Source organism: Acanthochromis polyacanthus, chromosome 20, assembly GCF_021347895.1.
Source record: "Acanthochromis polyacanthus isolate Apoly-LR-REF ecotype Palm Island chromosome 20, KAUST_Apoly_ChrSc, whole genome shotgun sequence".
Lineage (NCBI taxonomy): Eukaryota > Metazoa > Chordata > Actinopteri > Pomacentridae > Acanthochromis > Acanthochromis polyacanthus.
In genome coordinates, this window is record NC_067132.1 from 25,805,309 (window position 1) to 25,819,478 (window position 14,170).

A 14,170-nucleotide genomic window follows, 5' to 3' on the forward strand; every position below is an offset into this window, starting at 1 on the left:
CTGTCATTGATCATTCAGTGGCAATGGGAATCAGTCACGACATGTACATCCAAATGTGTCTCAGTCACATAAAGTCACTCTGAATTTGTTCAGTGAGATGAGCGCTTTAAGATTCAGGCAACTCAGTAATTACTCTGTAAACACAAAGCAGGGAAAAGTCCTGGGAGCAAAACAACAGCTATTAGTACTTTTTAAATGGATATAGTAGATCTGTAGATATGAAGGAAGCAGATCAAGAACATACCGATAACGAAGTCTCTGGCTGGACAAATGTTCTCTAAAAATATATGTTTATCATTTTACATTTCCTGCTTTTAGCTGGCTTCCATACCGTGATTCTTCTGTTTCTGATTGTACTGCGTTCCTATTTTATTTTACAAACTGTAGTGTTCAAGAGACGTCTTATTGTTAAAGGACTTTGAAATCTCGTGTGGTTAATTACTAACACAAAGACAGTGGTTAGGGCACTGATGATCTGTAAAAAGGGATAGAGACACCACACGCATACAAATGTCCTGAAAACAGAGTTTCTGGTTTGATTCCTGGTTAGTGGGAGTTCATGCTGCATGTTATTCCCTTATTCTCTTTCTCCACATTCCCCCTCTCTGTCTCCATTGTTATTATAGAAACAAAATGCCCCAAAAAGCCTTTCAAAGAAATAAATAAATCAGAGGAGTTCACAGGATTCAGATTTTTCACTGAAATTGAGCATTTTTCTTAAAAATATTAGATTGTTCCTCATTTCAGATCTTCAAACAAAACTACTTTAAAGGGACTTTGGCTGAAAACCTCATGCGTACAACCAAAGAGCCTGTTACCAGCAGATAGCTTCAATTTAAGAGACTTTTCAGGGAAATCAAAGCTAAAAAAAAAAAAAGTGTATTTGTGGAATGTTTATAATCATGTGCTTCTTTTAAACTACTTATGAGGTCAGCTGAGTTTATGAACACAGCATTTGGAATTTACAGAAAAATGACAGGAAAAACTGCATTTTCCTCCCTCAAGAAGCAGAATACATTCAGCCCTTGAACATAAACCTAAAAACAAAACCCTCTGTTTGCTTTATTTCACATTGTATGATATTAGGAGGGAGTATGAACCTGTCTATGCGGTCTGCGTGTCCCCAGCTCCTGTGAGGGTCTGTGTCTCCATGTCCAGTGTGGATAAAGGAGTGTTTTAGCGGTCGGCTGATGTCGTGGGCGGACAGACCGGCGACCGACGTCACCACATGACGAGGAAACTGGCCGACACGCAGCGTCCGCCGGTTCTGACCTCGCCACCAGTAGTGCTCTGCCCTAAAGGTGCACAAACACAGAACAAAACAGGTATGAAAACAAAACAATAGGTAGTAAATCCCTACAGCAGTTTGTACTTCACTAGCAGATAACACAACAACAAAATGTTCACTTCTCGGTTTGTATTTGGGGTTTAGATGCACTTACAGACACAGACTAAACAAGGAGAGCAACAGGACAGTAATTACAGGAATTTTCCACAATGCAGAGAATTCAGTTACAACAAAACATGCGTTTGTTGTCCTGTGGGAATCACATAAGCATGACTTTCTAACCCAGTAATTAGGTTTAAACACTGGTTTCTGTACCAGAGAGAGCCTGAAACAATGACTTACAGGGCTGCTGAGGCGTGTACTGGCTAACAAACACACTGACCTTCCCTCTATGATGGTGATGACATCGTTCATTTTAATCTGGAGCTTGTCTTCCTCCTCAAAGTCCTGCAGGGCTCTCATGTCTGTGGGCATAGTCTGCAGAATGCACAGTAATACAATACAAGGAGCATATTCCAAACACACTTTCTGTTCCTCTGAAATGCTTGTTTTTTAATATCCAACAGGGGAAACGCATTAAATAACAGCTATCATTCCTATTTCCTCACATGTTGTATGTGTAGGTGTTTCTGCTGGTATGAATGGACATCAGATCTACACTAAAACAAAGTCTGATTATTATTGCAAGGGTTTTTTTTTAGGATCTTTTTTCTACTGCATGGGGGAAATTGGTTTTATAGACTGATCCGAGCAAAATCTTTTGGATGCTTTAAATTTCACATATTTCATAGTTTATCAAACTGATTCAGTGCAGATTTATTGCATGTTTCACCTGCTTGCTGATGCCGTGTTGATATTAATTGGGCAGCATTCTGTTCAGACTTGTTCTGCAGTCAAAGGGCCACAGAAATGTTACTATGCCTTCAAAGTAAAACTCCTGCTGCGACTTACAGATAAGTGATGTGGGTGATTGGTCAGACATAGGATTAACATTAATTTGCGGTCAGATTAATTGAAAGGGGTAACTGTGTGTCAGGGGCTACAGACATGCATTAACCAGAGTCTTGGAATTAAAACTGTTTACAGGTAATTGATTTTTTTAATGTAATTATAGGACTAGGTTGAATCCACGTCTGGCAAATTAGCAGCGAATGTAATTTTCGATAACAACGATGTATTTGTTTCTACTTGCTTTTCCAATATTGTCTTATGGGCCAGTTTAAACACAGTGTGACAAATTGCTTTTGGAGCTACGACAAAACAGAGAATTGTGGTGTCTCATTTCTTCTGAAATACCATAAGCTTGTCATCTGCAGAAATCAACTCTTTGTCATTAGCTAAACCAGAAACAACACGCTAACTGCAGCAAATTCTAAATTGCTGAAACATTTGCTGAAGTATTCTGGGAAACTGAGCTTTTCAAGCTGCAACTGAAAACAAGCCATTGGAAGAGTTGATGTTTTTCACCTGAGTTTTTTTTAAAAGAATTCTGGTTATATTTTGATCATGCTAACACTTTATTCACTACCTCTGTTGTAGAGATTCAGACATTAAGTCATGTTACAAAGTGTTTATTAGGGAAACCTTCCAATAGCTTTCCAGATAAACTTTGAGGTATATACGTCACTTCAAATGCCCCTCTGAGTGTGACCAAAAGTAGACAAAGAAGTTAGCCCTCTACTTTAGCCATTTTAGCTCATTAGCTACTATTTCTTGGTTATTATTTATGTAAAACTGACTTTATTTGGAATGATTTATTAGGCCTATGCTAAACAAAACTGGTGACGGTAAAATTAGCAGAAATGGCCACACTTAGTAGCAAAAACTCTTTTCTAAAATACCAGTGTCTTGCAAATATAAGCATATGTCTACATGAATGTAATCAGATTATGTTAACTTTGAAAGTAACTGTAGTCCACTGACACCAACATGACAATCACATATATGCTGCCCATGTCTTCTGGAGCAGCTGTATGAACCCCTATCATGGACTAATATTGGTGAGATTTGTGAGGGAACTACAGGCCTTGGTTCACTTTAGATTTAGTAAAAACTAGTGTGCTACCTCTAGCAGGAAGTCTCTGAGGGCGATGAAGGTCGGTCTGTCTTCAGGTTTGGGGCTCCAGCACTGCAGCATGACGTTGTAAATGTCCTGAGGACAGTCGTCTGGTTTGCACAGCCTCTCAGCCTCCACGTCCACCTTGTGGAGGATCTGCCCACACATTCATACAATTAACTGATACATTTGTTTCTATATGATGCTGTGTTAAGTACCTTACATGCAACAATAGGTTTTCATTCCTCCCTAAAGTTTAGTGGTAAAGTTAACAATTAAAAAAAGCACCTGGCTCCCATTTAAGCCCATCCACGGCTCCTGTCCGTGGGTGAACATCTCCCATAGAGTGACCCCAAACATCCAGGTGTCAGAGGCATGGGAGAAAGTACGAGACTTGAGAGACTCTGGGGCACACCTGAAGAGACAAAAGGACAAAGACAGAGATTCAGAGAACACTGGAGGAGAAAAACAGAAGGAACATTTTAAAATAACAGTCACCAAAACACAACATCATTTCACGCTCTCCCCACCATGGGAAAGGGATTTTGTGGCCCTCCTCCATGATGTACTGGTCGGTGTGTGTAGGCAGCGCCCTCATCAGGCCAAAGTCTCCGATCTTCACTGTTTCATTGGTGGACAGCAGAACGTTGCGGGCGGCCAGATCCCTGTGGAGGAAGCGCTTCTGCTCCAGGTAGGCCATCCCACACGCCACCTGCACAGAAACAGGACGGATGCAGTAGAGCTCATGTAAAGAAAGTGGTGGTTCTTGATTGAAAGGAAATGCTGCAAATCCTCCCAAGCAACACACCTTTCACTGTTAGTGTGGCAGCTGTTCATGGCATAAATCTGCACAAAAAAACGCTCTAATGCACAGACATTAAACAGGCAGCGCTGGTGTTTTCTTCACCAGCAGAAAATTGAAGAAGGAAACCAACCACAGATCTCTGGGAACTGGATTAAGGATGTAATAAACCTAAACAAAACCACAGGAACTTGTGGGTTTAAACTGCAAATTCCTCTCGTGTGTCTTTTCCTGTCGGCGTTGACTGACCTGCACGGCGTAGTTACACAGCGAGGAGATGAGGATGTGACCCTGACGCTTTCTGAGACGATCCAGCAGGGAGCCCAGAGGAGCCAGCTCAGCCACCTGCATTCAAACACAAGAAGAAAAAAGCAAAGTTTTGAGCTTTGTGTAGTGATTTGTGAGCTGTAAATGAAATGTTTGCCTGACTATTGTGTGAATTTTAGACAACACTAATAACTGTCTTTCCAGTTAGCATCTTTTAGGCCGTGTTTTGACTACTGCAGCTCTAAAGACATTGGCAGAGCATATGAACTTGTTGTTATTTTGTTTCATTTACTTGTTCCATGGCAGAAAAACACAAGCCATGAGAAAGATGAGAAAAGCTTTGGAAGACTCACTTCAAACACTCTGAAAACATCAGCCAGCTTAGCAACAATTTCCAACATTTGGAATGTGCAATTTTGCTCGAATCAATTCTGATGTAAAGAAAAGAATATCGTCTCATAATTGGACTAGTGTAGCACTAAAGTCGATAAAGTGTGAGTGTAGATTACCATCTTCATGGGCTGTGTGAGGACGATACCATACAGGCGGATGAGGTTCTGGTGGCTCAGTGAATGCATGGCGTTCACCTCTCTGATGAAATCGTCCAGACCGTCTGAGTCCAGCACACCCGCCTTCAGACACTTTATTGCCACTGACAGCTAGAGAGACAGAAAAGCAGGTATCAGCTTAACAACCAACAGCATAAACTATCCCTCAGAGTACAAATGGGACCGTTTGTAATTCAAGAAACTATTTCACTCCCAAAAAACAGGATGTTATGCTTTCATGCTATCCTCTGCTGCTTTCCTTCTTCTCACCACTCTGCCGTTGGGTCCGGTCCACTCTCCTCGCCGCACCACCCCGAATGTTCCGTCTCCGAGCCGCTCAAACAGCTGCAGCTCCGACTCTCTGATCAGGCAGGTGAGGGAAGCCGCCGACTCGCTGCTGGCTGGGACCGTGCCGGACGATGCGCCTTGGGGAAGGGGCTGCTGGGGGTCGCTGTCTGGCCGTTTCACTGGAAACACCTGCAGGATCAGAGGCAGAAATCATTTTTCCTCATTATGCCCATTAATAGATCTGGTTGAATTAATGTGGAAATCTACAAAAAACATCGGTACAAGGCAGAATTCTTAAAGACAGTCGTGTGGATGTTAAAATGTAAAGACAGACACAAAACATTTGACATAAGATTAAATAAGATCAAATTTAAATCAAACCACAGTAATACAAACTGAAAACACCCCACAGTTAATTTCACACTTAATAATTTGAGCTGTTTCTGCAACAAGCCCTGGTGTCTGTATCATACAAATACAGATCTCAAAATTATTGGCAACTTTAAAACAACAAATATGTGAAATCAGAAGTTTATCATGGCTACTGTTGTTTTGTAAATAATAAGAGCATCTTCCAAAACAAGTTTTATGTTCTTTACAGCCGAGTGCATCGTGTGGACATTAAAAGACATTAACCTGGAATTCAGTTCACTTGTGAGCAAGAAATGAGAGACCCAACAATGTAAGATTTACTATTCAGATTTCAGCAGCAAAACACAAACAAAAAGAGTGTGAGATAACCTTTACCTCAGAAAATAGTGTTTTCAATGTAAGAGAGCATTTCAGTTAGACAAACACAGTATGGAAGTAATGAGTGCTGATAATTAGAACAGTGCAAGAGTATTCTGTAGTTTATGCCACTTTTGAAGTTAAATATCAATGAGCAACCTTTAAATTATTCAGTAAAAAGTGCATCAATTAACTAGAGCGAGGCTTATATTGTGACAGGCTTTTAAACACAAAAACCCTATGAATCTTCCTGTGTGTTACTCTGAATAAGAGCGATATCAACACATTGCAGAGAACTCTGCAGGGCTGCAGATGCATGAAAATGTAGTTTTCTTTTCAAATACAACTACAACATTACATACTTGACTGAAAACGAGGTGCATACTTTAAATAATACATAGATGTCTGAATAAGACACCAGCCAAGGTATGAAATAGGTGTCATTTAAGCAGTAATGTCGGATTGTGTGACGGGCTCTTCTTGCAGAACCCTGTGTGTTGTGTAAAATATCTGCAGGACAGGAGCGGTACTGCACCTTGCTCATCCAGGACTTGCGTTTATAAAGAGCTCTTCTCCTCTTGACTGCCTCCCAAAGCCTCCTCTGACCTGAAGCAAAACAAATAAACACTGAAAAGCGTGCACAATCACATTTCAGTGAATCCACTTGCAAAAACTTACAAAAGGCGAAAATAAAAATGACTTTCTCCATTTATATTTACATATTTCCAAAAGCATCCCGCAAGACTCCGAAACAAAGAAATTCTGAGACTACAAATACGTACCGGGGCGTCCCATGCCGATCTTCTCCAGGTCTTCATTCTTGACGTAGTCGAAGTGGGAGAGTCGCGTGACGTTGAGTTCGTCACGGATGCGCAGGAAATACTGCTGCAGCTGCACATCTGTCAGCAGCTCCAGCAGCCACTCCGTGCCCTCCTCACACTGCATCTGGACACAAGCATTAACGTATGAGCACGTCAGGAGGCTTTCACTGGCTAATTACTGAGGTCCAGATCTTTACAGCATACAGTTCTAACCCACTTTTGAGTATGCAGTGCGCTTGAATTGTTCAGTTATTGAGTGGGATGTTAATGGACACCGTTAATGGACACACTGTAATGTGCGGTGAAAATGGAGGAGCTACTCTGAGCTACAAAAAAGACAAAAATATCGATTAAAGTGTGAGTGGCTCCTGCATTAACTCCCATTGTAAAAGTCCTGGAAAAACATTTTTACTTAGCTTTGCATCTAAAGTCAAATTCAGCACCTTGCAGAATAAGTTCAGGGCTGAGATTATCAAGTATTCTCCAATAATTGACTGGTTCATTGGTCATCAAATGCTGAAAAAAATTAATTAGGTCCAACTTTAATATCTTCACATTTCTGGAACCAAATAACTGGGAGCAATTTTGCTTTAAAAAATTACTTGAAAGATGACTAAAATAAAATTTCTACCCACTGACTGACCAGGTTTGCATCATTTCATGGTGAATAAATGATAATTTCCTGTAAAATACCAGCCCAAATGGTCCATTATACAGCAAGTACTTCAGTCATAGTGTAAAGGACAGAACTGGGATGCATTAGCTTGTTTTGTTTTTTTGCCTGAATTCAGTGGTACTCTTCAAGGGGAAGTTCACTCACTGATCTCGAAGCTGCAGCCACCAATGGGTTAGCTTAGCGTAGCATAAAGACTGGACACAGTGGGAAACAGCTAGCCCTGGACTGTCTGAACAAAAACTAGTCGTTTCCTCCTCTCTGCAATCTCGATGCTAAGCTAGATTAACCAGCTGCTAGCTACAAAGCGGTCTCAGTATTTTGAGCTTAACTCTCAGCAAAATAATTAATGTAAATCTTTAGTTTCAAAATGACATATCATCTTCATTATGCTGCAGAATTTTTGTGCATCAGCAAACAAAAAAGTGCCCAGAAATTCACATGATTTAAAACTGTATTATATTAATGTGGATTTATATTTGTGCCTTAATACTCACAGAGAATATTTAAGAAGTAATCTTCTGCCTTTTAAGGTTTCTGTTCCTTTCTGTTGCTAAGAATATTTGAGAAGTTTCAAAAATCTATTAGAATTACATTGGCTAATGCTCCAACATGATACCTCTGTTTTAGTTTTTTATTAATTTTTTTTTTTATTTGCACATGAGACAAAGACTTGTAGCGAGGGGAACATTTTACAACTGAAAAAATAATATTAATTCAAACAAACATTTTCTCTACTGCAACTGCTCTTTACTTGTCAGTTGCCTTATATGCCGATGACAGTCTGATTTATTCGCCACATTAGGTGTGGCTTTCCCACTACAAGCAGAGGACTGAACTGTAAAATGGTGCTGAAACCATGTGTCGTCAGAGCACTGAGGTATTCTGCAGACAATGAAACATCAATTATGAAAACCTTCCAATTATTTGACTAATACATTGAACAAAAATGCATGAAAAACAGTGATTTTTTAAGGTTTATATCACTGTAAATGTAACCAATATGAATGTTGCAGTGCAGTTATTCTGTCTTTATACACTGTAGAGACTAAAGCAGCAGTTTCAACCACTTTCAGGACCCAAACATGGATTTGCAAGTTAATTTTCCATTAGATCATCATCATCATCAGATTTGCCTTTAATTAACCGATTCACATGTAGAGCATTTCAAATGATTCAGTTAGTGTTTGGTTGAACCTGCAACGGGTGGCACTGGTTTATAAAAATCACATTACACAATGAATGATCATGCAATTACACACACTTGCAGCCTCTCTCTCTCTCTCGCTCTCACACACACACACATACAGGTATAATGTCAGAAACACACTCCTGCAGCATCCTTCATCCCACCATCAGACACCACACGAGACATGATCTCACACACATAACCGCACAATTGCGATCAGAGCAGAAGAAACGTCGCACAACTTCACACTTTACCATTTGTCCCCCGACACTCCTGTCTCTCTCTTCTTCGTCCTCCCCCTCCCCCTCTCCTCTGGCGTAGGGGAGTCGCTGGTACATATAGCTCTCCCCCATACTGTAACGGCTCCTCTCGTCCCTTTTTTGTCTGTTGCCTCTCCTGTTTCTGCGCTATTCAGGGGGAGAGGCGCTCGCTCGGCTCGCCGTGCTCCGAGTCTAGCTTGCTAATCTCCTCTCAGCTCCATGACCTTCTCTGCTCGATCGATGAGCGCATGCACACACACACACGAACCGCGGGAGGCATTTGACGCCGCTCTCTCCTGCCGTATCACCTAAAGCTATCTATAAACTCTCTCCGTCTTCCCTCCCACCGCTCATTTCTCTCCCTGCTGACTCACGGCTTCCTGCAGCGTCGGACACCTCCATGCTTCCCCTTCCCTCTCAGGCTTTTCCTCCTACCCTCTCCATCCTCCTCCTGGCTCGGCGGCCGAGCCCACTGTCTGATGTTAAATAATTCAGCAGCAGGATGAGAGGGAGATCTTGGAGGAAGGGAGGGAGGGGAGAGAATGTAGGAGCAAATAGGTGGACAGATGGATGGGTGAATGGATGGATGGCATCTGATAGATGTGGACATGCAGATGGCGAAGCAGCCAAGCTCAGCCCAAACAAGCAGAACATTTCTGAAGGATGGGAGCATGATGCTGTAGATGTCAGGGCGGTTTTTCAGGAAATTAATGGATTCGAGCATCAAAGCAGCATTATTGATAGGAAATGAATTAATCAAGCCATCTTTTAAGCCAAATTGTAAAATATTTGCTACTTCCAGCTTCTGAGATTTTAGAATTTGTTGATTTCTCTATTTTGATATCTCTGTAAAAGGAATATCTTTCTGTTAAAGACATGAAAATTAGCCTAACCGCGCTAGACAACCCACAGCGACGAATTTAATTCTCTGCCAGGGTGGGTCTAGTTACCCTCCATAAGGCTCGAGGCTGGATTCTCCTAAAACTGGCCAGACGAATCACCATGAAGTGTAGAGTCAGAAGGCGGCGTAACTAAGTGACGACAAAGGCGCGACGATTCTGACAGAAACAACCGGCGCACAATAAACAGTTATCTTTCGACTCAGCTTTGGCCACAGCCCTTAAAGATTTGAAGCTAAAATTCAACTTGAAAGATAAACAAAGGACGGCACTGAAGTGTTTCATTGAGAAGAAAGACGTATTTGGACTTATGCCGACGGGATATGGCAAATCCTTAATATACCAGTTGGCTCCGCTGGTTGGGAAGCTAATGGGACTGAGCCACAATCCGGCGCTCCAGGAACTCCGTCAGCCTATTCGTTGCGCTGATTGGTTGTATACCTACCCAATTGCTGCAGAGTGATTTGAAAGACAACCTTTTAGCCCGCCTCCCTCCCTGTCGAGCGGCCCTAGACCCTTGTGCCTTCAGAACATGGGTCTAGCGCGGCTAGGCTACATGAAAATAGCTCTGAGAACCATTTTACCAGTTTATGATCATTCCAGCCTTTTTTTTTTTAGCCATCTTTGCATTGTGGTTCTCGGGGTGGTGATCATGTTCACTGTCTAAATCCAGACTCTCTCAACAACAATCAAGGGTGTTTTGGTTTTTTAACAGCTACGTAACATACATAAATAATCATGATACAGAACCATTAGACTGAATAGTATCATTAAATGGTACGATCGAAGGCTTGCCTATTTTCACCACCGGTGGCCAAGGCAAAAATGATAAAACTGGTTGACTCAAGATCTTGGCATTCCTAAATCCTGGCCATGAAGACGTTGAACACACAGTTCTACTAGTAGAGACAAATACGGATGTGGCCTTTAATGGAAGGGTGAGATATGACTGATTTCTTTCCCATTATTCTGATCTCAAAGGTCTAAAAGCTTAACGTGATAGATATTCACAGCTAAAGGGTTTTGTGGCCTTCTACTCTGACTCATCCCCCCCCCCCCCTCCCCCTCCACAATCCCTCCTGGCTTTAGTGCTCAAGTGCAAAATGGTCATAAGACAGATTTGTTAGATATGAGAAGTTTGTCGGGGAGCAAATTCCAGATGAAATAGGGTCTATAAACGTCATCAGTCTGTTCTGTTTAAGCCTATTCATCTTCATTGGTACAAAGCGGAGGTCTACGACACATGACTTCTCAACTATCAGATGTGTATGAAATTATGTAGCTTCTGGAATTTTATCTCAGCATTTACTGGAAAATTTGACGTGCAGAACAAAATTAAGAGTTTATCTGACTAGACATATAGCTGATGTGGTATCTATTTTACTTGTTTCTTATCAGAAGGTTGATAAGTTTGTCTATTTTGTTTATTTTCTATACAAGTTTTGATATGATATGTGTTGTGCACTGCAATCTTTGTTCATTAATAAAATATATTGATAAAAAAAAGCTCTCCGTAGCACTGCAGTGTACTTGCTGCTCTAGATTCAGCTGCAGATTGAGAAGGAGAATGACGACAATGACGAGAGTAAGAAACTGGACCGTTACCATTAGCAACATGTGACAGCACAGACAGGCTAACTGGTGCATGAACTGCAGCGTCAGTGCATGTAGCGCATGATCCTTTGTGTGTGTGTGTGTGTGTGTGCCACTGCGGCCTAAATGAGAACAAAATCAGAGCTTTCATCTTGTGCAGCATGTGTTTTATCGAGGCCGATGCACTAAAAATAGTGTTGCTAAATTTAGCTTCCATTCACTGGCATGCAGAGTAAAGTGGTGTGAAAGAAGCTGCTTCACTTTCATCTCAGCATCAGATACCTGAGATTTCGTCAACAGATGTGGAAGAACACTTATTCTGAATCTCGTTCGCTCTGATCTGCTCTGCCCTGAGCGCTGGCTGAATGAATTTACAGCTGAATCAGAGGGAACATCCAACAGAATGGGAAGGTGAGCGGCAAAGGAAGAATTTGTCAGATATCACCCCCACAGTGTCATAGTTTAACAATTATTACGTACATTCAGTACAATGTTCCCTCAAACAATACGCTGAGGGAAAATATGCTGCTCAAAAAGAAGCTGATTTGGCTCTTATTTTGATAGGAAAACAATCATTTCCTTCTGCAATCCATTCATTCATTGCCAAATTCAATGAATCTAAAACTCTTTCATTAATGACTTCTGTAGCTCAGTCAGTTCCTCAGTTTAAAAGGCTTTCAGACAACCACCTGTACAGACAAGCATTTATATAACTTTTATTCCTACTCTGACGCTTGGTTGTTGCACTGTTTTTATTGTTTTTTAATGATGTTTTATGTCTGATCGGTTACACTAAAATAATAATATAAGGATTTATTTTTATCATTCATGAACAATTGTGCTCCCAGTTTTTACAGTACATATTTTAATGTTATAATGTGGATGTGAGGCAGCAGGACTCGCGACAATCAGCTGCAAATTAGCGACCTGAAGGCAGCAAACCATAAATGTGTCAGTCAGGGATCACCGTTTATTCTCAGAATAACCTGACCTGCCACAGTCAACACTCAAACACACCACAGGGGATTATGTAGGGTTAAAGTTCCACACATCAACTGATTGTTGTTCAAAGAGCTAAAGGCTGTCTTTTTTTTACATTAATAGTATTATCAAATTAACTGTAATGCATGTTGAAGACAACCGCTAGTCTCCTTTTCATGCAGGAGGTCATTTAAGTTACTACTTCTCAAAAAAAAAAAGATCACATTGAACAACTCTCAGCTCTTTTTCACATTATGTCTTCTTATTTCAATCACTTGTACCTGCAGGAAGCCGTCAATTTTGCTGTTTTGAAGAGACGATGTAAACCAGCGGGCCATAACATTAATACAGTACTGTTGATTCTTTGCAGCACATCTAAGTCCTGGAAGTACTGAGTTGGAGCTGCTGCAGATCAGACTCGTATGCATGTATGTATGCACATGCAGAGGTCAGTTCTTACCCTGCAGAGGTCAGATCAGCTGCAGCCAAGAGCCACTGAGGTCACCTGGACGCAGCCATGGATGGACGGACTTCACATCTACACACATTCACACAAAGAGAGTCAGAATCATTTCCAACTTTTTAACAAGAGCATAAAGTTCCATCTGTTGCTGTAAGGAGGGCAGATGAATAACTCATAGCTGTGACGGCAGGCCAAGCCTGGAACATATTGTCAGCACGGGGAGGCTCAGACAGACCTGCTGCCTCGTCGCTTAGAAAGAACCCAAGTTAAGTCGATAAGAACGAATTCCATCTTCAGGGACTTTAGTCTAAATTCTGAAAATTCTCTGAGCTCAAAGAAAAAGAGAATTAGTGAGAGAGAATTCATGTCCTTATTTTAAGTCTGTCAAAAAAATGACCCTACTTCTCAATAATCATTTTCTTCGTGACTTTTTGCTCTCGATCACCAGTTTCAAGTCTCTTTCAATCCAGAATGATGTTCATTTTGTGAACTACAGTCCCCATTTAGAGCACAATAGAAGTAATAGTGTAGCAGTTAAAACTCATTTTGGGGAAAAGTCACCAAAATGTTTAAGCAACGTTTTTCTTTGTCTGAGCAAACACTGAAACTGCAGTTCTGACGACTCTTGTGATTCATTTACATAGTGAGCTGGTCTTGTTTGTTTGCAATAACTTTAGCATAAACTATAAAAAAAAATAACAATTTTATATGTAATTTAAAAAAAAACAAATTACTGCTATTTTAGAGATTTCCATTCTTTTGAAAACATTAAGGTAATATTTAGCGAAATCACAGAAAAGAAGCATTAGTTCACAACAAATATCAAAACAAATAATGTTCACATTAAAAATCTGTATTTTTTTTACAAATATGTATTTTGTTCTTTTAAGATATTTTGACCTTGACATTTGTGTAAATAATTCAAAAAAATTCAAAAGAAAAATTACGTGTACAAAGAAGTGAAGAACGGTACATAAATTTAGAATTATAAAAATTATTAATTTACATATTAACTGCAAAATAGGAAAACAAACAGGGCAAAACTTTACATAATGTCCACAACAATAAACTGCATTGCAATTTGTTCATGTGGCTGTGAAATTACAGCTTTCTGTACTTGAAACAGCTAAAAATAAAATTACATTACAAATGTTTGATGGTATTTTCCCCATTCTATTAACGTGACAGAATTCCACTGTTTTTAGCATCCTTCATAGTCAGCTTTATTGTCAATTCTTCAATACATACATGACATACAAAGGATCGAAATGACCTTACTCTCTCCTCATGCAACAGTAGACATTTAAAAAAAC

General features: G+C 40.5%; 1 protein-coding gene across 2 annotated transcripts in view; it reads right to left on the reverse strand.

The window, feature by feature from the left end:
- Positions 1 to 14,170, reverse strand: part of tnk2a (tyrosine kinase, non-receptor, 2a) — a 29,525-nt gene that overhangs the window by 14,264 nt on the left and 1,091 nt on the right. The window contains exons 2-12 of one of the 2 annotated variants that reach the window (XM_051940653.1): positions 12,855 to 12,932; positions 6,761 to 6,923; positions 6,514 to 6,584; positions 5,232 to 5,438; positions 4,923 to 5,072; positions 4,396 to 4,491; positions 3,875 to 4,056; positions 3,633 to 3,759; positions 3,354 to 3,500; positions 1,671 to 1,765; positions 1,101 to 1,295 (exon numbers count right to left, since the gene is read on the reverse strand). In XM_051940653.1, coding sequence (XP_051796613.1) covers positions 1,101 to 1,295; positions 1,671 to 1,765; positions 3,354 to 3,500; positions 3,633 to 3,759; positions 3,875 to 4,056; positions 4,396 to 4,491; positions 4,923 to 5,072; positions 5,232 to 5,438; positions 6,514 to 6,584; positions 6,761 to 6,923 — 1,433 coding nt within the window. In that variant the 5' untranslated portion in view covers positions 12,855 to 12,932. Of the gene's footprint in view, positions 1 to 1,100; positions 1,296 to 1,670; positions 1,766 to 3,353; positions 3,501 to 3,632; positions 3,760 to 3,874; positions 4,057 to 4,395; positions 4,492 to 4,922; positions 5,073 to 5,231; positions 5,439 to 6,513; positions 6,585 to 6,760; positions 6,924 to 8,915; positions 9,558 to 12,854; positions 12,933 to 14,170 lie in introns of those variants that run through there. The other variant, XM_022193918.2, reaches the window with a different exon arrangement.